This window comes from Topomyia yanbarensis, chromosome 2, assembly GCF_030247195.1.
Source record: "Topomyia yanbarensis strain Yona2022 chromosome 2, ASM3024719v1, whole genome shotgun sequence".
Classification (NCBI taxonomy): Eukaryota; Metazoa; Arthropoda; class Insecta; order Diptera; family Culicidae; genus Topomyia; species Topomyia yanbarensis.
In genome coordinates, this window is record NC_080671.1 from 265,849,905 (window position 1) to 265,877,562 (window position 27,658).

Below are 27,658 nucleotides of genomic sequence, written 5' to 3' on the forward strand. Positions count from 1 at the left end.
ACAACTCAACTGATTCATTACAGATATCGACACAGATTTTTCGAAGAGTAAATACAGATGAAAAGAACTTTTAGGACATAAATACAGATTTAATTTTGGCAACCCTGCCAACGGCACAATCAAAGTCGTCCAACATGCTTCCAGAGCACTCACAAAAGCTGAACAAGGCTACAGCCAACCGGATCGTGAAGGTTTAGCTATCGTCTTCGCCGTCCCGAAGTTTCACAAAATGCTCTTCGGACGACACTTTCGTTTGAAAACCGACCACCAGCCTTTGCTCCGTATCTTTGGTTCTAAAAAGGGAATACCGGTCTACACAGCCAACCGCCTCCAACGATTTGCGCTCAATCTACTGCTCTACGATTTTGACATCGAGTACGTGCCCACCCACAAGTTCGGCGACGCGGACTTACTCTCGAGGTTGATCAACCAGCACGTCAAACCCGATGAGGACTATATCATCGCCAGCATCAACCTGGAAGAGGACCTCAGGTCGGTAGTATCTCATACAGTTAAAGCTTTGCCTCTCAATTTCAGAGCCGTCGCACAAAGCACCCAAGCAGATCCACTGCTCCGAAAAGTCTACCATCACATTCAGCACGGTTGGCCGCAATCTGAACATTCAGAATCCGACATCCAGCGATTCCAAGCCAGACAGGAATGCTGGGAACAGCTCCATTGTGGCCATCCTGGTATGCAGCGTATGAAGGCCCTCGCTCGAAGCTACGTGTATTGGCCCTGTTTGGATGCTGACATCGTCAACTTCGTCAAGGCATGCCAACACTGTGCGACCGTAGCCAGGTCACCTCCTCACTCTTCACCGGTGCCGTGGCCCAAGCAGACCGCTCCGTGGCAGCGCGTCCACGTGGATTATGCCGGTCCAATCAAAGGCGAATATTACCTGGTCGCCGTCGACTCCTTCTCCAAGTAGCCAGAAATCATTCAAACGTCCCGTATAACCTCGGCGGCAACCATCAGCATTCTCGGTGGGTTGTTTGCTCGGTTGGGTATGCCTGTTACACTAGTCAGCGACAACTGAACCCAATTCACGAGCGCTGAATTCGCAGATTTCTGCGCCTCAAACGGCATCGAACACCTCACAACTGCTCCGTTTCATCCACAATCAAATGGCCAAGCTGAACGATTTGTTGACACGTTCAAAAGGGCTGCTACAAAAATTCGAGAGGGGAGAGGATCGATGCAGCAAGCGTTAGACATATTCCTGTTAACGTACCGAAGTACACCCAACCGGGCACTGCCAGACCAAAAGTCGCCGTCCGAGGTCATGTTTGGTCGCAAAATACGCACCTGTCTCGAGCTGCTACGTCCCCCAACGGTACGAACTCCAGTAGCACCGTCGGACGATCACACAAAACCGAGGTTCTTCAGCCGGAACTATTCGGTTTACGCTAAGCTTTATGGCCGTAACGGTTGGAAGTGGGCTCCTGGAACAATCATCGAAAAAATAGGAGACGTGATGTATAACGTATGGGTCGATGATCGCCGAATGCTGCGTTCCCATATCAACCAACTCCGGAGTCGCCTGTTGACTCGATACCTGTTGACTCGATACCAAAGCAACCTGCCAATCAAGCCACCTCTCGTCAGTATTCGTTACCGCTCGACAACCTGTTGGGTGCCTGGAATCTACCAAATCAATCTTCTGGCACGCCAGCACTGTCCCTTGTTGCGAGCGGATCTGATTTATCACCTGTCTCCAGTCCCGAGCATACCTTGCTAGGTTTAGTGCCGGCGCTTGCGTCGTCTACACCACAGCAGGAAGTCTCGGCTTTCCCATCAACGTCATCGACATCAACAACATCAACATCAACTGAATTCGAATCCGCCATCGAAGTCGAATCCGTGGTAAATCTACCTAGACGTTCTTCACGAACCCGAAGACCGCCGAACAGTTTTGATCCGTACCACCTTTATTAAGAGGGGAGATGTTGAGGACAACCCTATCGCGGTGTATTAATTAGTACCCCGTTCAGCGCTAGGCTCTAACTCGGCAGCATAGCTGTCAATGTGTGATGCCTGATAAGCGCATCAATGAAATGTTTTTGTGGTTGTCAGTTTCAGTTTGTTTACGTCCTGTATAAAGTTGTACCGTGCTTTTAATGTGTTCGATAAAATATAGTTTGTTTTAATTGTTATCGTTCGCGTTTTATTCCCCTGATATAGAGACGATCCGTAAGCAAGTGTCGGGGACTTACACAGTACAAAAGATACTTTAATAAAAGGTGGCGCAATTTTGTGTAAAAACCCTACTGTAAATAAAACATATGAAAACCTGAAACTTTAGAAGCATAGTTTTCTGTCGGTCTTATTGACAAATTCAGTTAATGTAAATAATTAGCACACATTAAACTATTTCGAGGTTTTTGGGCATTTATTATCAAATGTGCCTATTCAATTCATCGCATCAAAATGATTGAATGGCTCGTTTCCAATGAAACCCAAATCGCCCAATAGATTTTTTTTCTCATTTTTATTAGTGGAGAGAAGGGAGATGTGGGACATAATATATCTACGCAGGCGTTGACTTTGATGCGCGATCGCATCAGCAGTTCATCACCTCACATTAGAAGTCAGGCCACCGTCGAGGTAAGTTGTGGAGTAAACTGGTTCCCCGTGTTGGGTGATTCCCTGCAAATATCTAAAGTTCACAAGTTTCTGAATTGCGCACGGAGAATTGGATCATTTTTCCGAACGAACATGTTCGCTGCCGAATACTGCCGATGGTACATATTAACTCACTGCATCGGCAATGCGGAACGCGTAAAAATTTTTGCGATTTCCGATTCTCTCTCTCTCTTCGTAATCGCATACGGTGTGATGCGGAACGAGTTGTGTGGGTCTGTATCTGTTTAACGAGAGCGTAAACCCCCGACGATGTATAAGGAAACAAATTCATGTACGCTCATGGCGGTGAGCGAGTTTTCCGCACCTTGCTCATAACGCTTCGGCAAAAATAGTTAGATATGTGGTGCCATGAAACAAGTTGTTCGCCTTAAAACAATCTTAAAGTTGTCTGAAGACTACTTCACTTTTAAATCAACACCGCAAAGTTATTTGAATAAAACAGTTTTTCTGAGAAACACTAAGAAACACCCTTTAATTTTAAAATAAAAGTATAAGTTGTAAAATGAAAAGTATGACAGGTAGAACTCAGATGTCTTCAGCAAACTTTTCCAAAATTTGTCGTTCTACAACTTCGCTTAAGGTTATTTGGCTCTAGCTAGAATGATTAAAAAGTTATTTTTTATCTTGGTAGAATTAGAACCACCCTCTTAATTTTAACAAAAAGAAGGGGCCCACAAACTACGAAAACTTCTCCAAAGATTTATTAAGGCTAAGTTGTTTCGTTTTAGTAAAATCTCAAAATTCTTGCTAAATTTGAATTCTGGACCAGTGTGGAATGGTAATCCGTATTTCTATGAAATCACATGGACTATAATTCCAAAATATTGTATTGTTCAATTTGGAAGTTTTGTGTGGTACCAGATACGTCGAAAAATTGACCATCGGGCCTTCAAATGGGCGTAGTATCCTTTGCCTATTACCAAAATATCAGTCCCGTACTCGTATAACCAATATCATTTGAATTGGGTTCGCAGCACATGGCACGTCTTGAAGCGATCAACAACCACCGACGACAACAACATACACTATATTTCTCCGGCGATAGCGAGCAACATGCGCGATAAACCTCACAAAATACCCAGTCGGTTCAGTCTCTATTGTGAGAGAGATCGACAAGCGACGATAGCAATGTTGCAGCTCTCGCAGGGGACGATCCACCCATGGTGGAAGATTCACATAAAGCAAAATTCAAATATCTGATGATGTACCCCCGACTGGGCAGGTAGCGCAGTTTGCATGCACGATTTGCTTATTTGCGAAAAAGGGGGGTGCTGAAAATAATAGAAGCACAGCGCGAAGTGGATTTTAGCCTACTTACGTATTCATCCTAGGCTGGCAATGTACTAGCACAATATAGTACTTAAGCCCAGTAGCCCGCGTAAGAGAACAGAATATATTTTGAGCAGCCTATTTCTAAGTTATAAGTGAGGCCAGATATGATGAAAAAGTCACTAATCGGCATTTGAATGACCCTAGTAGTTCTCACCTATCTTCAAATTATCAGCCCTGTAATCGCGCAACCAATGCCAGTCCAACTGGATTCACAGCGCATTGTGTACGCTTCTTCTGCGAGAGGTAATAAACGAGCACTGACGCGCGGCACTGTGCACGACATCTCTGAGACGAGGCCTCTTAAAGTTAGTCAACAGTTAGTTCAAAAAATTAAAAAAAGCTGTATAAATGAATGCAACAGGAGAAATATCAATGGGATTACAAAGAAATTTAAGAATATAGATTTTATCATAACATGATAGTCTTAAGAAAACTTTGTAACATGTTATGTATAATAAAAGAAACTCGGGTGAATGACCTGATGGTTATAACCCTAATAAACAAAAAAAAATAAAAAAAAAACTGCACAAGAAATAGAAATAAAAATTAGAAAAACATAGGAAACATTCAAAAGGTGTATTAAAATATATTCATTCTCGATGTTGTTTGCATCACTAAGCGGCCTAAATTCTACATTTACAACGAGCTACGAAAGCCTTTGCAATACTGTATAACTTCGCAGAACATCAGATTGCACTATCTCTTACCATTGCACTATGGTCCCAAAGCTGTATTTAGGAAGACAAAACTGTTTGCGCCTAAACCGTTGGTTTTGGATATATAGTATCTTCGGCAAACTTTCTTAAAACTTTCTTGCCGATTTTTTATATTAGTTGAATTAGGGTGGTCCTTGTGGTTAGGGTGTTCAACGTATCAACTTCTTAGATATGTAAAATTCAGCTACATAATGTTCTACAAAGTTATAAATCCATCAAATTGAAGCAACTTTTCTGAAGAAACTATGTTGCCATCTCCAATGGTTCATGTGCTATTATTTTTGCAATATTTAAGGTAGGGTGGCTCTTTAAAAATTGGTTTTCTATTAATATATTTTGATGTGTTAATTTCTCGCTAATACTTTGTTCTAGAGGTTTTTAGAACTTTTGCAAATACACATTTTTGCCGAAGCAATGAAGTTTCTATCTCTTTTGTTTGCATAGTTGCAGTCGATTTTCAAAACAAAAATGGTTTTTTCAGGAAGATATACCAACATTGCAAATGGATTTTCAATATTTTAATGTTATTTGAAAGATCGAAATTTTTCTAGTTTTTTGTGAAAAAACTGCGGGAGCGTTATTTCTGTAAAAAAAAAATAATTAATTTTTGAAAATGGTGTATTTTTCAATAAAACCAACCTAATCCACCTAGCAGTGAGATGAGACATTTCTTACACATGCAGAACTCCTTTATTAGTTTGCAGTTTCTGGTCCTGCACAAATAAAACCTCAAATAAACTGAATAGAATATAGAAAATAAATAAAATGAACTAAATAAAAAAACCGATTTAATCCACCTTGCAGTGAGATGAGACATTTCTTACACATTTCACTATTGGATTCGTTTGCATAACTCACGAGAAGTAGGCACCCAACTAGAGGTAGGATGAAAACAGTTTCTAGTCTTGCACGAATAAAATCTCGAATAAACTGAATAAATTATAGAAATCAACAAAACGAACGAAATAAAAAAGTAAAGCAAAAAATGAAATAATAGGTTTTTAAATTCATGAAATGAGTAGAAAAATTAATGTAAACTAAAATTATAATATACACGAATCAAATTAGATTAGGTTATTAAATAAAAATTAAGATTATATTTAGAAATAGTTATAAGATCAATAGAATAAATTGACTCATACTAACAAATTGAATGAAATAAAACGAATAACTGAACATGAAATGCATAAAATTAAAGATATGAATAAAATGAATCAAATGAATCAAATGAAACAAATAATTCAAATGATTCAAATAAATCAAATGAATCAAACGAATCAAATGAATCAAATGAATCAAATGAATCAAATGAATCAAATGAATCAAATAAATCAAATGAATCCAATGAATCAAATGAATCAAATGAATGAAATAAATCAAATGAATCAAATAAATCAAATGAATCCAATGAATCAAATGAATCAAATGAATCAAATGAATTAAATGAATCAAAAGAATCAAAAGAATCATATGAATCATATGAATCATATGAATCATATGAATCATATGAATCATATGAATCATATGAATCATATGAATCATATGAATCATATGAATCATATGAATCATATGAATCAAATGAATCACACGAATCAAATGAATCAAATGAATCAAATGAATCAAATGAATCAAATGAATCAAATGAATTAAATGAATCATATGAATCAAATGAATCAAATTAATCACATGAATCAAATGAATCAAATGAATCAAATTGATTTAATTCATCCAGTGAATACAATGAATCAAATTAATGAAATGGATCAAATGAATAAAAAGAATGGATGAACAAAATGAATAAATTAAAACATAAATGAAATGCATAAATAAAACAAACGAATCAAATAAACAAAATGAGCTGAAGTGATAAAATGTATAAAAAGAAGAAAATTGGCAGAATTAAATGCATTGATTAAAATGAAAAATTGAACAATGGTAAAAGGTTATAAATTAATATAAAGAAATAAATTGAATCAAATAAATTATTTGGATGAAATGATTAAAACTGAAAAAGTAGTTAGATTACTAAAATGAAGAAACTGAACAAAATGAATAAACTGGAAAAAATGAATAAAATGCATACAATGAAAACAATGAATAAAATAAGTTAAATGAATGATATGAGTAAAATGCACAAAAAGAATAAACTGATCAGAGTGAATCCAAAGAAAGAACCGAATAAAATAAGTAAAATGAACGCAGATGAACAAAACGAATAAAAAGAAGATTATCTGGTGTTTCTACTTTATTGTTGGACATTAATTATTTATCAGGAACCTGGAACGTTTAATTTGCTTTGGAATTCGAAGTTTACTTTTTGGTCACATATTCCCGAAAAAAAGATTTATGTACAGAATAGAATTTACTGGTCCAGTATTTTAACACACAATTGAATATAGTAAAGTGAGACAAGGTCACATGTGATTTCAAGCCCCTTGAACAGAGAACGACAGAGAGAATGCGATTCTTGAATGAGACAGATAGATATTTCACAGTTTTTATTTGCATTGAAGTAAATAGTGTGAAATGTCTAGGCTATGTCGATAGCATAAAAGCCGTGCAATCAGTTGATTGCAATGTAGTCTCTTTCCATTCATCCTTATAGCTTTCATATTGTTTCGTTCGGAATTCTCGTGCAGGAAATATTGATAAATAAGTCCTATACAGACCAATACTGTGAAAAAGAAATGGTTCAAACTACTCAGTATATCCAGAAATGGACGACGATAAGTTAGAAGACACATTGCAGTTACATCCCCCATCGAGAGTGGGTACTTTGGGAGACTTCTTTTCTTGGATCTGATTTGTGGATATTTTTGGTCTTTGATCCGTTTATTTTTCATGAAAGTTCGTAACAATACAACGAATGTGCAGCTGATATAACTCATAGTTCATTCGCCTGCGCCACGTTCCGTCTTCCATCTGCAACACCTTTCGTTCGAAAACTCCAAGAGCGCGTTGGTCCTCCACGAGCATAGTCCAGGTCGCGTGGCCGTAGAGGACCACCGATTTAATCAGCGTCTTGTAGATAATCAACTTCGTGCGGCGGCGAATTTTGTTCGACCGGAGCGTCCTACGGAGTCCAAAGTAGGCACGATTTCCCGCCAAGATCCGTCTCTGAATTTCTCTGCTTATCAATGTCATCGGTTAACAGTGAGCCCAAATACATGAATTCGTCGACCATCTCGATTTCGTCACCGGCAATCCGAACTCGGGTGAGAGGTTCACATGGTCGTCTCTAGAACCTCTTCCTCTCATGTATTTTGTCTTCGAAACGTTGATGGCAAGACCAATCCTGCTGACTTCAGCTTTCAGTCATTGAGCATATATTTCATTCAAAATTCAATAGAGATATGAATAGTGGAATGTCTCTTTTGAAAATTTTCATCGTCAAACTTTCATATTACCCAGTTAAGCTAAATATTTTTCGGATATAGCCATGAATTTCCTTAATTATAGTGTAGATACAGGCTTTGAATATAATTGAATTAAAATTGAGTTGATGTAGCAGCAGACAAAAAATAGTTTTGTTTTCTCAAACCTTCGCAATTACAATTAATAAATATTTTAGATTGGCAGATTATCACACAACTTAGAAATGGATTCAGAAATAGCTAGATAGATGCGATAGAAGAGAGACAAAGCGAGAAAGAGAGAGAGAGAGAGAGAGAGAGAGAGAGAGAGAGAGAGAGAGAGAGAGATGGGGGGAGGGGGCGTGTGAGGAATGGCAAATGATGGTTAATGCAGTGACATTATTTTTATAGGTATATTATTATGATATATTGATTTCTTTCATTCTTGTCATAATTAATGTGAGTAGTAAAAGGAAAAGAGCTAAATTTTCGCTAGATTTTTGGGCTTCAAACATACTTACTACTCTACTTTCGGTGACGCCACAAGTATAATTATATTAGAAATCTTTTATCTCACTACTAGGTGAATTACTTGTTGATCTGTGTATGTACCATCCAACATTTACCTTATGATTGAACGCAATGTCTAATCCAAGGAATAAATACTAGAACTCACTGTTTCTTTATCAACACATTATTTTGTCTTTGAAGTGAACTTATATATTGATTTTTGAGAAATAGTTCATTTATTATAAAGGTAATTCACAAAATGTTCTCAACATCGAATTCCTTGAATCACGTAGATGTGTTTTCATACCCCTATATTCAAAATCGGTTTAGCTTTGCCCCTAAACACCAGTAAAGCAATACTCTGTATGAAACAATCTCATATTTAGTTAGTGGAAATTGGTAAGCAAGGACTAAAAATACAAAATGTTTAATATCTCCGCCGATCGTGCACGGATTTAGACAATCCATAGCTTGTTAGAAAGGTATTTTAACAAGCTTTCTATTTATGTGCAGTTTGTCAGACAATATTGTAATTTTCAAAAGTTATTCGCAAAAAACCTGCTGTGTTTTCACAAAAACGCCCATATCTCAGAAAGTAAACAAAATATCGAAAATCAAAAATAATAGTGTCAAATGGCAACGTTAGGCCTTTCATTTGAAACTAGTTTCATTAAGATCGGTTCAGCCATTGCTGAGATAATTACATGACATTTTGTACATACATACATACACACATACACACACACATACAGACATTGTCTCAATTTGTCGAGCTGTGTCGATTGGTATATGAGACTCGGCCCTCCGGGCCTCGGAAAAAGTTTTCAAAGTTTGAGCCAATCCTATACATTTCTTTTGTAAGAAATGTAAAAACAAAAAATGCAAAACAAAATGTTTTCAAATTCATAAAATGAGTACAATGATTTGTATAAATCAAATTAATAAAATACATAAATCAAATTAGATTAGCTCATTGAATGAAAAATTAGTCATTATTTAAAAATAGTTATCAAATTAATTAAATAAATTAAATTGACTCAAACTAACAAATTGAATAAAATAAATAAGTGGAATGACTGATTATAAACTATTAAAATTAAAGAAATGAACAAAATGAATCAAACGAATCAATTAATTCAAATGAATCCTATGAAACAAATCAAATGGATAGAAGGAATTTAATGAATCCAGTGAAAACAATGAATCAAATGAATGAGATGTATAAAATGAATAAAATAATTGGAATGAATGAAAAGAATAATACTAATAAAAGAGTAAATACATTGAAAAAAAAACAAGCGAATCAAATAACCGAAACGAATAGAATTGATTAAATGAATAAAAAGAAGAAGAAAATGAATTGATTAAAATGAAAAATAAGGCGATGTTAAAAAGTTATAAATAAATTGAAAAAAATAAATTGTGTCAAATAAATATTTTGGATGAAATGAATAAATCTGAAAAATAGTCAAATTATTAAAATGGAGAAATTAAAAACATGTATGAACTGAAAAAAGCAAAGAGAATGCATAGAAGGAAAACAATGAATAAAATAAGTTAAATGAATGATATGAATAAAATGTACAAAAAAACTGATCAGAGTGAATCCAAAGAATGTAATGAATAAAATAGACTAAATGAACCCAAATAAACAAAATGAATAAAAAAATTAAAGGGTTGTGTACAGGACACGACCACGGTGACATTAAAAATGTAGCTTTTTTCAAGAGCGTGCAAATGAATTTTATCCATCATACATATCGACTCGCGTTCTTGTTCACTCGCCTGTTTTCATATGTTACAATTTCCTATATACCCTCCCCATCAAAACATAATTTATTGAAGGTCTTTTAACGGTAATCTATTATTACAATTAATCAAGTATCTCACTAGGTGATTGGCATTATTTGGCTGATCCATCTAGTAAAAATAGGCTGGTCTGTCCAGAAAATATATTCAAAAGAAAAGTTCCATATTGAGAGCTGTGATGAGGAAGCCCACGCCCGCCAACGGAAATATACAGATTCTCCATGAAATATGAAATTTCATTTTCCATTTAAATTTTCAATAATGCACTAATGAACTTAAGTAAACAATCTTAAGTTTAAGTATTTCTTGATCGATTAGTGGTGGAAAAAAATGAAATTATTTGAAAAATTACATTGTTATGCAACGTTCGCACTACCATATCGATTTTGTTGGCTATTTTCGGCAAATTTGAGACTAAGAGAAACGAAAGCAATGAAATTGAAAGACGGATAGGTATTCTAGAGCGAATCAGTTATAAACTTAGAACGGAAAACTAGAACTAGGCAGGCTCATATGGGCATGATCGAAAGGAAATGTGAAGAATTCTTTGCCTTATGCAGAGTAGGAGTTGGGCGTTGCACCCAAGTCTACCGCATGGTCTATGGTAGAACATAACTCATCATCATGTTTTACCGCGTCGGCGGTAAAACATGATTTTTTTTTTTTTCATACGTTTATTTGACACGGCATTTGCAATAGCTTTTTACGCCAGTTTCTTTTTTTACATAGCACGTTACAAAAATCCTTAAGACTAATTTTAACTATACTAGTACTTTGTCTAAAACTAACACTGAAATCACTTTATTGTTTGCTTTTTTCCTTACATTGTTGTATTTCATACTGATCTAGTATTTTCGGGTGTATTTATTTACTTTTTTTTCTGTTATTGTCTAAATTTAAAAACTAAATATTCTAGGTTCCTTTAATTGGTGAATGATTAGCCTTGGATGAGAGTATGAGGAGATGAATTTAATTAAATTTTGACAGACGCTGTTTTTAGAAAATGATAGATAAGTTCCATGTATAGAGGATCGCGATACGCCAGGATGTCTCTAACAGGAACATGGATTGGTCTTCCTCGGACTTGTAAAGAATCTACTAATTGTGATCTGGCTTCACGATATTCAGTGCAGAACCAAACAACATGCTCAATGTCATGGTAACCTTCTCCACAAGCACAATGATTACCCTCAGCGAGCCCAATACGACGGAGATGCGCATCTAAAGTATAATGATTGGACATGAGCCTAGACATCACACGGATGAAGTCCCGACTTACATCCAATCCTTTGAACCATGCCTTCGTTGATACTTTAGGGGTAATTGAGTGTAGCCATCGTCCCATATCTCCATTGTCCCAAGATGTTTGCCAACTAGCAAGTGTCCTCTGTCGAGAAGCGCTATAAAATTCATTGTAAGCGATGGGTCTTTCATATATTTCACCATCTAGTGCACCAATCTTGGCTAAATTATCAGCTTTCTCATTGCCCGCAATAGAGCAATGGGCGGGGAGCCACACTAGGGTAAATTTATAACATTTTCTTGTCAGGTTACTCAGAGATTCTCGTATCTTCCCCAAAAAGAATGGATCGTGATTATCAATCCTCTTTGAGCGTAGAGCTGCAATTGTGCTGAGACTATCAGTGAGGATAAAGTAATGGTTCGGGGGTAAAGTATTAATTATTTGCAAACTATAGTGAACTGCTGCTAGTTCCGCTATATAAACAGAGGCGGGTTCTGCAAGTTTGAGAGAAATTGAAAAATTATTGTTGAAAATACCGAAACCAGTGGCCTCACTGATTCGTGACCCATCAGTGTAAAACATTTTAAGGCAGTCTATGTGTTGATATTTACTTGTGAATATTTTAGGGATCTCCCACGAGCGTAGATGATCCGGAATTCCACGAATCTCTGCTTGCATGGACGTGTCGAAGAATAAAGTGGATTCAGGAATATCTAGTATATTGACGTATGTGGGAACATACCTAGCAGGCGTTATTTCTTGTGACATGTGATTGAAATACACTGTCATGAATCTGGTTTGGGGTTGAAGCTCGACAAGTCTTTCAAAATTTTCAATTACCAGTGGGTTCATAACCTCACATCGAATAAGTAAACGAGAAGAAAGATCCCAGAATCGGTCTTTTAAAGGAAGAACTCCCGCTAGTACTTCAAGACTCATCGTATGGGTCGACTGCATGCAACCTAAGGCAATTCGTAAACAGCGATACTGTATCCGTTCCAGTTTAATAATGTGAGTGTTCGCAGCTGAACGGAAACAGATGCACCCATATTCCATTACTGAAAGTATTGTTGTTTGATACAATCTTATCATGTCACTTGGATGAGAACCCCACCATGATCCAGTTATTGTTCGCAGAAAATTTATCCTTTGTTGGCATTTCGTTATTAGATACCTAATGTGGCCTCCCCATGTGCCTTTAGAATCGAACCAAATTCCAAGGTATTTAAAAGTCAGGACTTGGGCTATCGTTCTACCAACCAACTGAAGCTGAAGCTGAGCTGGATCACGCTTCCTTGAGAAAACGACCAACTCTGTTTTCTCCGTAGAGAAATCGATGCCCAGCTTTAAAGCCCAAATTGATAAATTATCCAAGCTATCTTGCAGTGGTTGTTGTAAATTTAAGGCTTTTGGTCCTGTAACAGAAACCACGCCATCATCTGCAAGTTGTCTTAGAGTGCATGGGCTGACAATACAATTATCAATATCATTCACGTAAAAATTGTAGAGAAGGGGGCTTAAACAAGAACCTTGTGGGAGGCCCATGTAACTTATTCTGAATGTTGCCAAATCGCCATATGAAAAATGCATGTGCTTTTCTGACAATAAGTTGTATAAATAATTATTTAATATTGGTGAAAGACCACATTGATGTAGTTTCTCTGAGAGAACATCAATGGAAACAGAGTCGAATGCTCCTTTTATGTCTAAGAACACAGACGCCATTTGTTCTTTTTTTGCATAAGCTAGTTGGATTTCTGACGAAAGTAGCGCCAGACAATCATTCGTTCCCTTTCCCCTCCGAAAACCAAACTGGGTATCTGATAGCAAGCCGTTCGCCTCAACCCAATTGTCGAGACGTCGTAGGATAATTTTTTCCAACAATTTCCTGATGCAGGATAACATTGCAATCGGTCGATACGAGTTATGATCGGAGGCTGGTTTTCCCGGTTTTGGAATAGCGATAACTCTCACTTGTCTCCAGTCGTGCGGGACAATGTTCTGCTCAAGAAGCTTATTGAATAAATTCAACAAGCGTCTTTTTGCTAGGTCAGGCAGATTCTTCACCAAGTTGAATTTAATTCTGTCTAGTCCCGGAGCATTATTGTTGCATGAGAGGAGTGCAATTGAGAATTCCATCATTGTCAAGGGCGAATCTATGAAATCGTTACTTGTGGGAGCATCGCGAGTGATTTTCTGCGCAGGAGCAGAATCGGGACAAATTTTCTTGGCAAAATTAAATATCCAACGATTCGAAAAATCTTCGCTTTCATTAGTCACGTTTCGATTCCTCATTCTTCTGGCTGTGTTCCAAAGAGTACTCATTGATGTTTCTCTTGACAAGCCATTAACGAAGTGTCTCCAATAACTAGATTTTTTGGCACGACGTATACTGTCAAATTTGTTTTGCAAAATGAAATAATTTTCAAAGTTCTCACGTATACCCCCTTTCTGTTTCATAATTTCTTTGTAGGCAACTTGTTTAGCTTCATATGCATCAGAGCACTCTTTGTCCCACCAAGGATTAGGGGGCCGTCTATTTATTGTCATTCCAGGATTGCATTTCGTTTGGGCTTGTACTGCTGCTTCAATAATTAAACCCGCTAGGAATTCATATTCTTCGGTAGGGGGTAGCTCTTCTGTCGAAGCAAGAGAAGTGGAAATTAATGTTTCGTATGTTTTCCAATCAATATTTCGTGTTAAGTCATAAGGAACATTGATTGAATTCGTAAGGCCTAATTCACTGTTAATTGAAACAACGATTGGCAAATGATCGCTACCGTGAGAATCAGGTACAACCTTCCACGTGCAGTCTAACCGAAGTGATGTCGAGCACAGAGATAGATCTAATGCACTTGGACGTGCAGGAGGTCTGGGGATGCGTGTTGTTTCGCCAGTATTTAAAACTGTCATATTAAATTCGTCACAAACATTGTAAATCAAAGAAGATCGATTATCATTGTAGAGGGAACCCCACAATACTCCGTGCGAGTTGAAGTCTCCCAGTATCAGACGCGGAGCAGCCATGGATTCCACTACCTCAAAAATTTGACGTTGTCCAATTTGAACTTTGGGAGGTATATATATAGAAGCGATAGACATGTCTTTGCCTTTAATGTTCGTTTGGACAGCTACAGCCTCAATGCCCGCAAACAAGGGGATGTTAATTCTATAGAAAGAATAGCACTTTTTAATTCCTAGAAGCACTCCTCCATACGGGGTGTCTCGGTCTAGGCGAATAATGTTGAAATCATTTAAGTTGAAATTAATGTTTGAGGTAAGCCATGTTTCACATAGAGCAAAAGCATCGCATTTTAAATTATGCAGTAAAATTTTTAAGGAATCAATTTTAGGTATGATACTTCTGCAATTCCACTGTAAAACAGTGATGGAATCTTTCATTGGAGGAGGTGAATTACCCATTGAAAGATACAATCGCTGCAAGGATGGGCCATTGAGCAATCAGCTGCTCTAAAAATGTTCTAATTGTTGGGAGGAAAGCTGAAAGTATACTCTTTAGTGGTTCAGAAATATTGAATGCTTTAAAAATCCAATCAACAATTTCAGAAAATTTCAATAATCCTACCCCCGGCTGAGGCTCAGAGGAAGTCGAAATTTTATTATTTCCAGTAATGGTGTTCTGTTTGGATTGTACGTTCCCAAAACCGGGCGGAATTGATTTCGGTTTTGAATCGGAATTTTTCGGTTTTGGGCGCAGTTTATCTATTGGTGGAGAAATTTTAAGGCCCTTGCTTGGCAGCTTGGGAAAAGAAGACTGTTTTCTTTTTCTGGAATTTCCGGGTAAAACAAATGATGTACCTTCGCACGCTCCGTCAGAGTCAGACTGTTCCGAAAATAGAGATGTGTAAGTGTTTTCTAAGAAGATGGGTTTAGGGGTAGCATTTTTCAACATTTCTGCATAGGAGCGCTTAGACCTCTCCTTCAAGGATCGTTTAATTTTATCCTCACGCAATTTATAAATGGGGCATGCAGGGACCTCATGTGAGTTTTCTCCGCACATTAAACATTTTTCTGAATTTTCATTACATGTATCCTCTTGATGAGAACCCCCACATTTGCCACACCGTGCCTTATTGGAACAGTAAGTGGCTGTGTGGCCAAGCTGTTTGCAATTAAGGCAATTCATTACACGAGGGATAAAAAGGCGAACAGGGAGACGAATCTTATCGATAATGACATAGTTGGGCAGCGCAGACCCAGCGAAAGTCACTCGAAATGAGTCAGACAGTCGATAAACTTTTTTATCTCCTTCGTGTGATACTGAATGCAATTGCTTGCATTCAAGTATTTTTACGTCTTTAAGTATGGTGTCTTTGAAACGACCAACCCCATGCTTAACTAAGTCATCAACAGTCAAACTCGATTCTGTGATGACCCCATCAATTTCAATTTCCTTTGAAGGAATATACGCTCTATACTCACGCGTAAAAAGCTCGCAAGAAGCAATTGCATTGGCTTGTTTGAAACTACCAACGACAATGCGTATTTTATCTTTATTGACTTTGACGATCTCTTTTACATCCGAGAATCGCGAAGTCAAATCTTTAGAAATTTGAATAATATTTAGCGCCTTTACTTTACGCCTAATAAATACAATCCATGGTCCCGTTGACGACTCTGGGTAAATTTTAATTCTAGTCGGATTTACATTTTCAGCATAAGGCTTAGGGGGAGGGTCTGTTACTCGTTCTCCCATCTCTTCATCCATTTTACCTAGCAAGAAAAACTATCACAAAAAGGAATGAAAAATATACCTGTTATACCTGTAGAACACACCTCATGTGTTACGTTGTAAACTCGGTGCCCGTTGTTTGACAATGTGACACCTGCTGTTCTTCTTCGTCGCGTTGCTTCTTCAGTAGAGAAATAGTCCTACCTGCAACACTTCAAAACTCTCTCCGATTAAGCTGCTCGTCGGTATCACCACCACAAGCGCGCTCTCTCCGTTTCCACCACCTCGGTAGACAAATGTGGCTACCTGTGGCTTGCTGCGAAAATCCCACTGTCGATGCGGCACTTTTCAGTGCCACTTGTTTTCCTTATTCGTCGTACCACTTCTGCGGTAGACAAATAGAGCAAATGGGTCTACCTGTGACGCTTCCCTCTCGTCGATTAGAATTGCCCGACGACACCAATACACTATATTTTTTTCTGTGTGTACAGGCACGATCACTGTCGATCTCTGCCACCGCGGTAGGCAAATTCGTCTACCCGCGGTTTGCTGTCAAAACACCACTTGTCGAGGATGCCGTTGACCACGCCTCCGACGTATCAACTGTCGACTCACACTTAACAAACTGGTCTCTCTCTCTCTCCCACAATAACGCATACAGCGTCTCGCACTCCGTCACTCTCTCGAGAACAAATCCTTCCACCTGGAGGCACAACCGTCTCGGTCGGTTGCAAAAACTGTTATGGTAAAACATGATGATGAGTTATGTTCTACCATAGACCATGCGGTAGACTTGGGTGCAACGCCCAACTCCTACTCTGCATAAGGCAAAGAATTCTTCACATTTCCTTTCGATCATGCCCATATGAGCCTGCCTAGTTCTAGTTTTCCGTTCTAAGTTTATAACTGATTCGCTCTAGAATACCTATCCGTCTTTCAATTTCATTGCTTTCGTTTCTCTTAGTCTCAAATTTGCCGAAAATAGCCAACAAAATCGATACAGTAGAACCTTGCGGCAATTAAAACATAGTAACATAACGTTCGCACTACCAGTTAAAACGGGTTTTTATGCTATCTTGGTGACATTTTTCTTGTTGCTAATTATTAAAACGTGTTATAACTCTGTAGTGTAATCATTGTATTATTAAACCAATTCTGCAGCGTTTTATGTTATATAGGTGTTTTATGTGGTAATAGGACTGACATAATTATATCTTCAGTACAGCGGTTTGTTTCATAATTTAAAACAGATTTATTTTAAAATTTAAATTAGTATACCCAACCGTTCTATTTGTTGTATACTTTAAAACGCAATTAGAACTGTGTTTTAAATGCATAGGGTAGGACAGATATTCTGACTGGATAAACTGGGAAAACAATTTTAAGTCCAGAAACGCTTAAGACATGGCTTGAATTTGAATCGAAAAAGAACACCCGCTTAAACTGCTGCTGGGACGGTAAGTTCTGTTTTAAAATTTTCCGTTGTGTGCAGTACGAAACAAAAGTGTTTGAAATTAGAAAACAAAAAGTTCTGCTGGGAATGTGATTGTTTCCGATGCAATTACACTCAGATTTTTCACGCAGGGGATACAGGCCGTGTAAATGAAAACCGCGTAAATTTAAGAAAAAGCCGTAATAAAAACCGCGTAAATTTCAAAATCCGCGTAAAAAAAACCTGAGTGTATTCTCTTATATAAAATACTACGCTGCTTAACAGTGCAATAACTACAGAAGCACGTTGTCAGATGCCTTACTGATAAAAAACATATAACCGAAATATGAAACATAAAAACCAATAGGCTCTTTACCATACGCAGCTACAAAGCGCCGTAAACATGGATTAATAAGTTACAACGCACACGCATGCATAAAAATAAATATATTTTTTTCAAACGCAACACTCTTAAGCAGCACACACCGTATTGAATTAAATCCAAACCACCCCGCCCACCCACTTTGCAAATCATTCTGTGCCATCGTGCTGGTACCCGAAAAATCCGCACACGGCCACCGCTGCCGAAAATGCATAGCGTCTACCGCTTATTGTAGTGCCCAGACGCTGCAGCCATGATCTTACCCGTTCGACATAAGAACAAAAACTGATTCAAACCGGTACGCGTCACCTCTATTTATAAACTAACCGTATACGGTTTAGTCACTTAGGTGCGAGTGTGTGCAAATGCCAACGTTGCCGAAAATCGATAGCACTTATTGCATCGCCCGGAGACGATGTTGCTCGTATGGGATAAGAGCAACAACTGATTTAAACGGACATGCGTTGCTTCTATTTATGACTTTTCGTGTTTCATTGAGCAACTAAGCTGTCCTCTCTTGACGGCTGTGTCTGAGAAATCTGCCTCACGAATGGTAATTTTCCCGTTTTTCGTGAACTTTTTAATTTTACCAATTTCCAAAAGTCTACTTTTATTGGGGAGATATTAAATTATTACCAATATTTAAGTTAGGTGTTTCTGAATCGGTTGGTGTATGAATGATTAAAACCCATCTAGTAATATCGGAGTTATAAGTGTGCAAACCTTACATAGTTTCGTTACATGGGAGAGAGTTTAGATTTTAGAATGACCCCAGATAGTGGAGTAAGACATTTTTAATGTCAAAAGAATGCTGAATGAAATAAATAATTAAAATGCAAAAATCATATACTTAAAACTAGTCAAATTTTAAAAATGAATAAAATAAGCAAGACGAATAAAATCCATGAAATGAAGAAACTGAAAAATTGACTATTTAAAATGAAATTAAAAACCATTTTTGAATAAAGTAAATGAACAAACCGGATTGTACGAATTGAGAACTATTGTATCAGAAAGTTATACATTGTTTTTGATAATCAAATTATCTGAAAAATCAACTTTCTAAAGTTTTCATTCATTCATTCTTTTCCACGGTGTTCCTAAAACCGTTATTAACAAAAAAATGACCATAAATTTGTCATAACGGCATTCGAAAGATACAGTATCCAAGCATCTTCTCAGTGAATTTCAAAATGATCCATCGAGGGATTAGAGAGAAATTGCAATTTGAAGTTTTATGACACGTTTCATAAGGCTACCAGCAAACACCCACGGGTTTGGACCTATCTCTGCAAACAAATTTTTTTTGTCTACTTATTTAGTACATGGCATTCGAAAAATATAGTAATCAAGTATATCTCCTGCATGTTTGAAAATATTTCATTGACGGAATCGAAATTTATAACGGTTTGGATGTGGTATGCGGTCATAGATGGGTTTTCTACCAGACTTCAAGCGTGAATCCATGTTTGTCCATTGACTATTTAGATTTGACGATTTAGATTTAGATGACCATTTAATTACATAAACATAATGAACAAAAGGTGTTATTTATATGGTACACTGAAAAAATATGAAAATAGGGTTGTCTACCAAACGTTAAATATAATGTGTAAATTAAAAAAAATGGATAAAAGTCGGAATGTTTACTTCAAAAGGCCATATTTCAATGGTTTGTTGACCGATTCTAATTATTTTTTCATTATTGAACAAGTAGACGTTTCATCGTTAATTTTCATTAAGAAGAATATAAAATAGAATTGCCTACTTCAAAAAATAGACAACATAATTATCCTCAATTATATGTATTATCACTATTTAGTGAATATCTTTGTATTAAAAACGATGACCTATACATTAGTTGAATGCAACGAACGCAAACTACAAATGATGGAAAAATAAAACCATAAATTCAAAAAATATGAAGGTATTTGCTGATTCAGATCAATTTATGTTATGATACGGTTTTTGTTGGAAATTTTGTACAATCGCTGGTTGGGTTGACAGATGTTGAAACTGGTCAAAGGGGATGTTATTAGTACAAGTTCATCTGCTCATATCTCTAACTATTGTCAGTTTTATTGTCGAATTGAACTTATCATGAGAATTTGACATTCAGATGTTTATGCAGCAATTGCAATCAACTAGTATATAAAAATGGATAGGCAGCTATTTTTAAGACAAAAATATTTACTAAATAATGATAATACATATAGTTGAGATCAACTATATCGCCTGTAGATGACTCTGTTTTATATTCTTCTTAATGTAAATTAACAATGAAACGTTTACCTGTTCAATAATGAAAAAAATAATTAGAATCGGTCAACAAACCATTGAGATATGGCCTTTTGAAGTAAACATTCCAACTTTCATTCATTTTTTTTAGTTTTCACATTATATTTAACGTTTGGTAGACAACCCTATTTTCATATTTTTTCAGTGCTCCATATAAATAACACCTTTTGTACATTTAATTTATGTAATTAAATGGTAAGGTTTTCCTTTAAAAACCGCGACACGTATAAACGATCTAAATAGTCAATGGACAAACATGGATTCACGCTTCAAGTCTGGTAGAAAACCCATCTATGACCGCATACCACATCCAAACCGTTATAAATTTCGATTCCGTCAATGAAATATTTTCAAACTTGCAGGAGATATACTTGATTACTATATTTTTCGAATGCCATATACTAAATAAGTAAACAAACAAATTGTTTGTAGAGATAGGACCAAACCCGTGGGTGTTTGCTGGTAGCCTTATGAAACGTGTCATAAAACTTCAAATTGCAATTTCTCTCGAATCCCTTGATGGATCATTTTGAAATTCACTGAGAAGATGCTTGGATACTGTATCTTTCGAATGCCGTATGACAAATTTATTGTCATTTTTTGTTAATAACGGTTTTAGGAACACCGTGTTTTTGTTTTAACCTTTTTGTTTTCGTTGTTCTTTTCTTGGCGGCGTCGTTAACGATTATCTGGTATTTCTACTTTATTGATGAACCTTAATTAGTTATCAGGAACCTGGAACGTTCAATTTGTTTTGGAATTCAAAGTTGTCATTTTGGTTATATATTCCCAAAAAAAAAGATTTTTCTGCAGAATACGTAAATATCCGCAATTGGAAATAGTAAAGTAAGACAAGGTCACATATGCTTCCAAACCTCTTAAACTGAGAGCGACAGGGAGAGAATGCAATTCGTGAACGAGACAGGTAGAATTTTCAAAATTTTCATTTATATTGATGTAAATAGTGTGAAGTTTCTAGGCTATGTCGATAGCACAAAAGCCGTGCATTCAGTAGATAATAATGTACTCTCTTTGAAGTCTATATTGTTTCGTTCGGAATTCTCGTTCAAGAAATATGGATGAGTCCTATATAAACCAATACTACGAAAAAGAAATAGTTCTAATTTTCAAGGTTCATTTGTTGTTACAGAGTAATGTGTATGACAAAAATGTAAATCAAACGTTTCAGTACACAGTATATCCAACGCCTCTCTAATAATTGTGACTGAAACATAAATTGATTTACTTAGTATAGAGCAAAACTGGACAACGATAGGTTATAAGAAACATTGTAGTTGTATTCCCCATCGAGAATTGGGTCTTTAGGAGACTTATTTTCCCGGATCTAATTCGTAGATATTTTTGGGCTTTGATCCGTTATTCTTCATGATAGTTCATTCCAATGCAATGAATATATATTTTCAATAATAGCATTACACAAAAGATATTCTTACTTTTCAAATGACATATTTGAGCATATGATACATTTAAAATTCAATTCAGATACGAAAAGATTACATAACGCATGTGGAATGTCTCTTATTAAAATTTACATCTTCAAACATCCATATTACCCAGTTAAATTAAATATTTTTCTAGAGAACAATGAATTTCCTTAATTATAGTGTATATAAAAGCTCTGAATAGAACTGAATTAAATTGGAGTTGATGTAGTTTACGAATTTTGGTCGCCTACCAACTCATAGCTCAACGTTTCGGAGCGATACACCTTTCATCTTGAGGTTGTGAACATTTGTAAATAGTTATAGTTTTCTCATAATACAATCATTTTGCAAATTTTCTCAGGACTATAGGGTAATTTACTTACCAAGTAGGATGTAATATTAAGCTATTTTTCATACACTAAAATGCACAAATCTATTTACAGAGTAACGACAGACAAAAATAGTATTGTCTTCTCAAACCTCCACAATTACATCGCACACATGATTGGGCATTCATTAATAAATGTTTCAGGTTGAGTCTCTACGCATCGCTCGATCGAGATAGAAGTGTTTTGTTTTCGGTCTGTTGGAAAAAGAACAGCGCAGTAATCCGCGTTCAAGGTTATTTTGCCATTCTCTGCCTCTTCGAGGTTTGGACTTTTATTTTCTTTTGTGCATGTGTTAACCGTTAGGCCACATTCCTCAACATTTTGTTCATAAAGCGAGGATTGAACAATAACCAGCTATTTAAGCTGGACTGGTACGTCGTGGGAAACGAGTATACAGATAAGTGAAATCTACCTTTTTGATACATTTACGGCTTTTTCCCGTCTGCGCGGGTGCTGACCCCGTGCGTTGACGGTGTCGATGGCTTCCTTCCCGGATGGCCAAATGAAGATCGAGTCGACTCCTAAGGCTCTCCCCCGACCCAAACAATATCCAGAGCTCTCGACCGGTCCCTTTGTGGTCTTCTTTCGGCCCAAAACAAAATCGCTGAATCTATTACAGATTTCAAAAGACCTGACGGAACGGTTCTCGGCTGTGACCGAAATAAAAAAGGTCTGCTCAGACAGGCTGAGGGTCGTGCTGACTAACTCAAAGCAGGCAAACGATATTGCTTGCTGCGAGCACTTTACGAAGGACTATCACGTGTATATTCCAGCTGTAAAAGTACAGTCTGAAGGCGTTGTCACCGATGACAGTTTGACATGCGAGGATCTGCTGCAGTACGGGGTTGGCCGTTTTAGAGACCGCATACTTCAGCCAGTGAAAATACTCGAGTGCAAGCGTTTGCACTCAGTAGTAGTTGCGGGGATGGTTCAAAAACGTACCCCCAATCAAACTCTTATCGGTTGACCTTCGCTGGTACCGCTTTGCCAAATTACGTCCTCTTGCACAAGGTTCGTCTGCCTGTGCGTCTGTTTGTGCCGCGGGTCATGAATTGCACAAAGTGTAAACAATTGGGTCACACAGCCACCCATTGTAGCAATAAGGCCCGCTGTGGAAAATGCGGGGAGAATCATCTAGATGATTCGTGTAGTAGGAATGCTGAGAAGTGTCCTTACTGTGCAGAGAATCTGCATGATATCTCGGCATGTCCCGCGTACAAACTACGCGGGGATAAACTAAAACGTTCCCTTGCGGGACGATCCGAACGTTCTTTCGCAGAAATGCTAAAGAAAGCTACACCACCAACCTCAACAAACATCTATGCTCACTTGCCTCCTAACGAGGGCGAGGCTGATGACCCACAAGAGGGAACATCTACTAGGGCGCCTAGAAGTTATAGGAAGAGGAGGAACATTTCCTCTCCTACAGTTCGTTGTAAAGGCCAGAAGGTATCCCTTGACGGGACTCCGAAAGTCACATCTATTGGAAGTGTTGCAACCAAACCGAAGCAATTAGCTCCTGGTCTCGGAGGATTAAACTCAGAGAAGGAGTTCCCAGCACTTCCCGGAACATCAAAAATCCCAAGTGTTCCTCTGTTTCAGTTCGAGAATAATCGCGGCACTGGAATTATCAAACTCTCGGACATTGTGGACTGGATAATAAAAACTTTCAATATTACTGATCCTATTGAAAGTCTTATGTTAGCTTTTCTCCCTACAGTAAGAACATTTTTGAAGCAGTTGACTGCTAAATGGCCCCTCCTTTCAGCGATTGTATCCTTCGATGGCTAACTCATCGAACGAGGTCACGGATTTGATCACTGTTCTACAGTGGAATTGCAGAAGTATCATCCCGAAAATCGATTCCTTCAAAATTTTAATAAATAATTTGAGTTGCGATGCATTTTCATTATGTGAAACTTGGTTAACTTCCGACATAGATCTCAACTTCCACGACTTTAATATTATTCGCCTGGATCGAGACACCACCTATGGAGGAGTGCTTTTGGGGATCAAAAAGCGCTATTCCTTCTACAGAATTAACCTTCCCTCGATAACAAGTATTGAAGTTGTCGCTAGTCAAGTAACAACCAAAGGCAAAGATCTTTGCATAGCTTCCATATATATTCCCAACAATACCGCGATTGGGCATCGCCGGCTACATGACATCATAGAATCCCTGCCTGCACCGCGACTAGTTTTAGGCGACTTTAACTCTCACGGTACGGAATGGGGTTGCCTTTATGATGATAACCGTTCCTCTTTAATTCACAATATTTGCGACAACTTCAACATGACAATTCTAAACACGGGTGAAATGACACGGATTCCTCCCACACCAGCGCGCCCAAGCGCATTAGATTTATCCCTTTGCTCGACCTCGCTAAAGTTAGAATGCGCATAGAAGGTAATCCCTGATCCCCACGGTAGCGACCATCTGCCGATCGTAGTCTCAATCAATAACGGCTCAAGGATATTGGAAACAATCAATATTTCCTATGACCTCACGCGAAATATCGATTGGAAGAGCTATGCTGCCGCGATATCCGACAACATCGAATCTACTCAAGAACTTCCTCCGGAGGAAGAGTACAGTTTTTTGGCTGGCTTGATTCTCGACAGCGCGAATCAAGCTCAGACTAAGCCAGTACCCGTCGCGAACATACAAAAACATTCTCCCAATCCCTGGTGGGATAAAGAGTGCTCAGACGTGTACGCAGAGAAGGCCGCCGCGTTTAAGACCTACCGGAACGACGGGTTACCTGCTAGTTTTCGACAGTACGCGACGTTAGACAAGCGAATGAAGAGTTTGATGAAAGTCAAAAAACGCGGTTATCGGCGCCGGTTCGTCGACGCACTAACGAGAGAAACATCGATGAGCACTCTTTGGGGAACAGCCCGACGTATGCGAAATCGAAACAGTACTAATGAAAGCGTGGAATATTCAAACCGTTGGATATTCGATTTCGCCAAGAAGGTTTGTCCGGATTCCGCCCCGACACAGAAGATCTACCGCGCCGCGTCCCGTCACGATAACGCGAACGAAACACCTTTTTCGATGGTGGAGTTCTCACTTGCTCTCCTGTCGTGTAACAATAATGCTCCAGGGCCAGACAGAATCAAATTCAACTTGTTGAAGAATCTGCCAGACTCTGCCAAGAGACGCTTGTTGAACTTATTTAATAAGTTTCTTGAGGCTAACATTGTCCCACACGATTGGAGGCAAGTGAAGGTCATTGCCACCCAAAAACCAGGAAAACCAGCCTCCGACCACAATTCGTATCGACCGATCGCAATGCTATCTTGTATCCGGAAGTTGTTCGAGAAAATGATCCTATCCCGCCTCGACAATTGGGTCGAAGCAAATGGCTTACTGTCAGATACACAATTTGGCTTTCGCAAAGGCAAAGGGACGAACGATTGTCTTGCGTTGCGCTCAACCGAAATTCAAATGGCCTATGCTAGTAAAGAGCAGATGGCATCAGTGTTCCTAGAAATAAAGGGGGCTTTTGACTCAGTTTCTATCAACATTCTTGCAGAGAAGCTGCACCAGCATGGTCTTTCAGCGACTTTAAACAACTTTTTACTAAACTTGTTGTCGGAAAAGCACATGCATTTTTCGCATGGTGACTTATCGACATCACGATTTAGCTACATGGGCCTTCCCCAGGGCTCATGTCTAAGCCCCCTGTTATACAATTTCTACGTCAACGACATTGATGAATGTCTTGACCAGGGTTGTTAATCGATAATTAATCGTCATCGTCGATAACGTTAACCACCCGTCAACGTCATCGGAAACTCCGTTAACGATAATTTATCGTCGCCTTCATCGTCATCGTCGATAATTGTATCGTCGTTTTCATCGTCATCGTCGGTTCATCGGTTATCGCGATACATTTTACGTTACTTTCCCGTTTATTGGGATTGAAGTTGATGCGGTTAACTTTCAATTGTTTAGAAATAAATAACTATTGAAGGACATGTTGTTGGCAGTTGAAAATCAATAGTTTTGGACATTTTCTATGCACAGGGGGGGGGGGGGGTCCGACGATGTGTCAAAATGGAATTTTTTGTCAACTTTTCGGGAGAGTTTTATATTGAAGGGAAAGTTATTGGCAGTTGACAATCAACAGTTTTGGACATTTTCAATACACAGGGGGTTCGACGATGTGTCAAAATGGATTTTTTCAACTTTTGAGGAAAGTTTGTTATATTGAAGAAGTTATTGGTAAGTGAAAATCAATAGTTTTGGGCATTTTCAATGTACCATCGGTGCATCAAAATAGAATTTTTTTCAACTTTTCGCGAACTTTTTATATTGAAGGGCAGGTTGTTGGCAGTTGAAAATCGATAGTTTTGGACATTTTCAATTCACACGAGGGTCCAAATTGGCAAAAAGGTGAAAGAAATTCTTTGAACCACGAAAAACATTTTTAGTTATAGTGTCTTCAGCAAAGTTTATTCATATTTTTTTGCATTTAAAAAGTATTAGTTGGGTGATTAATCCCTCTAAAGCTGAGAAGAAATTTTTTGCTTATGTTTATGAAAATTAAAAAAAACTTTCTTTGGCAAAGTTGTTGAGAATATCTTAAGTATTAACGTCGCTGAAGAGACTATGTGTTTATCTATCGATTTTAATTTACATTTGTGGAGATTTCTTTGATATACCCCTGAAAATTGCTTTTTTCAGAATACTTTTCCTGGTAATTTTGTAGAATTTCAAAATGTGCCAAGATGTTGTTCAGCATAAGAAAAAACACAATTTTTGTAATGTAAGTTTATTTGTATTTCTTACAACTTAGAAGTTATCGAATGTTTTAGTGCCCAAAAAGCAATATTTTGGTACGGAAGCCGCAAATTTCCGCAGACGAATACCAATACGAATCTGTAAAACAAACACTATCAAAATCGTTTGGTGGGCTCTAGCTTACGTTCATGTCAAATTCGAGTAAATTCCTTCTTTACCATATTTTTCTTATATTAGAAATGCAAAATATACAAAAATAATAATACTGTACTGTAAGACCTCCTTAAGGGAATTTTTTGCTAAATGATCAGAACGGGTTATGAGGCTTTGTCGAGGAACTAATGAAAAATATTTTAACCGCTCCGGTTTATTAAAAAGAAAGAAAAAAAATATGTTAGTCCAGGTGTTTGCGTTTCGACTTCGTCTCTTCAGAACCAGAAAAAATATATGCCGATTTTGTCAATGTCATCGTTTTATCAGCCTATAATTCGCCAAGGGCCTGATAAAAACGGGTCTTCACTGTATTCAAAAAACGAATAAAACTCTATTATGACGCCGTACATAAATCACACTACATATTTAAGGGTAAAAGAAGGAAGCATGAAGCATCTTGTTACATAGTGGAGAGAAGAAACGGAGGAGGGGGCTAAAAGCTCCCTA

At 37.6% G+C, this 27,658-nt stretch overlaps 3 protein-coding genes across 3 annotated transcripts in view; 2 read left to right on the forward strand and 1 right to left on the reverse strand.

Moving 5' to 3' along the window:
* LOC131683118 (uncharacterized) overlaps positions 1 to 27,658 on the reverse strand; it is a 472,644-nt gene that overhangs the window by 184,431 nt on the left and 260,555 nt on the right. The window lies entirely within an intron of this gene.
* Positions 230 to 931, forward strand: LOC131680323 (uncharacterized protein K02A2.6-like). The gene is made up of 2 exons (XM_058961043.1): positions 230 to 492; positions 538 to 931. The coding sequence occupies exons 1-2, from the start codon at positions 230 to 232 to the stop codon at positions 929 to 931; spliced, it is 657 nt and encodes a 218-aa protein (XP_058817026.1).
* LOC131680324 (uncharacterized protein K02A2.6-like) lies at positions 1,199 to 1,741 on the forward strand. The gene has a single exon (XM_058961044.1). It carries the CDS (start codon positions 1,199 to 1,201, stop codon positions 1,739 to 1,741), a length of 543 nt encoding a protein of 180 aa, XP_058817027.1.

Excerpts from the sequence above, each read along its gene's own strand:
- LOC131680323 (XM_058961043.1), top strand. The coding sequence starts at position 230 with ATGCTCTTCGGACGACACTTTCGTTTGAAAACCGACCACCAGCCTTTG. Across the intron at positions 493-537 it reads AACCTGGAAGAGGACCTCAG|AGCCGTCGCACAAAGCACCC; the intron begins GTCGGTAGTATC and ends TCTCAATTTCAG.
- LOC131680324 (XM_058961044.1), top strand. The coding sequence starts at position 1,199 with ATGCAGCAAGCGTTAGACATATTCCTGTTAACGTACCGAAGTACACCC.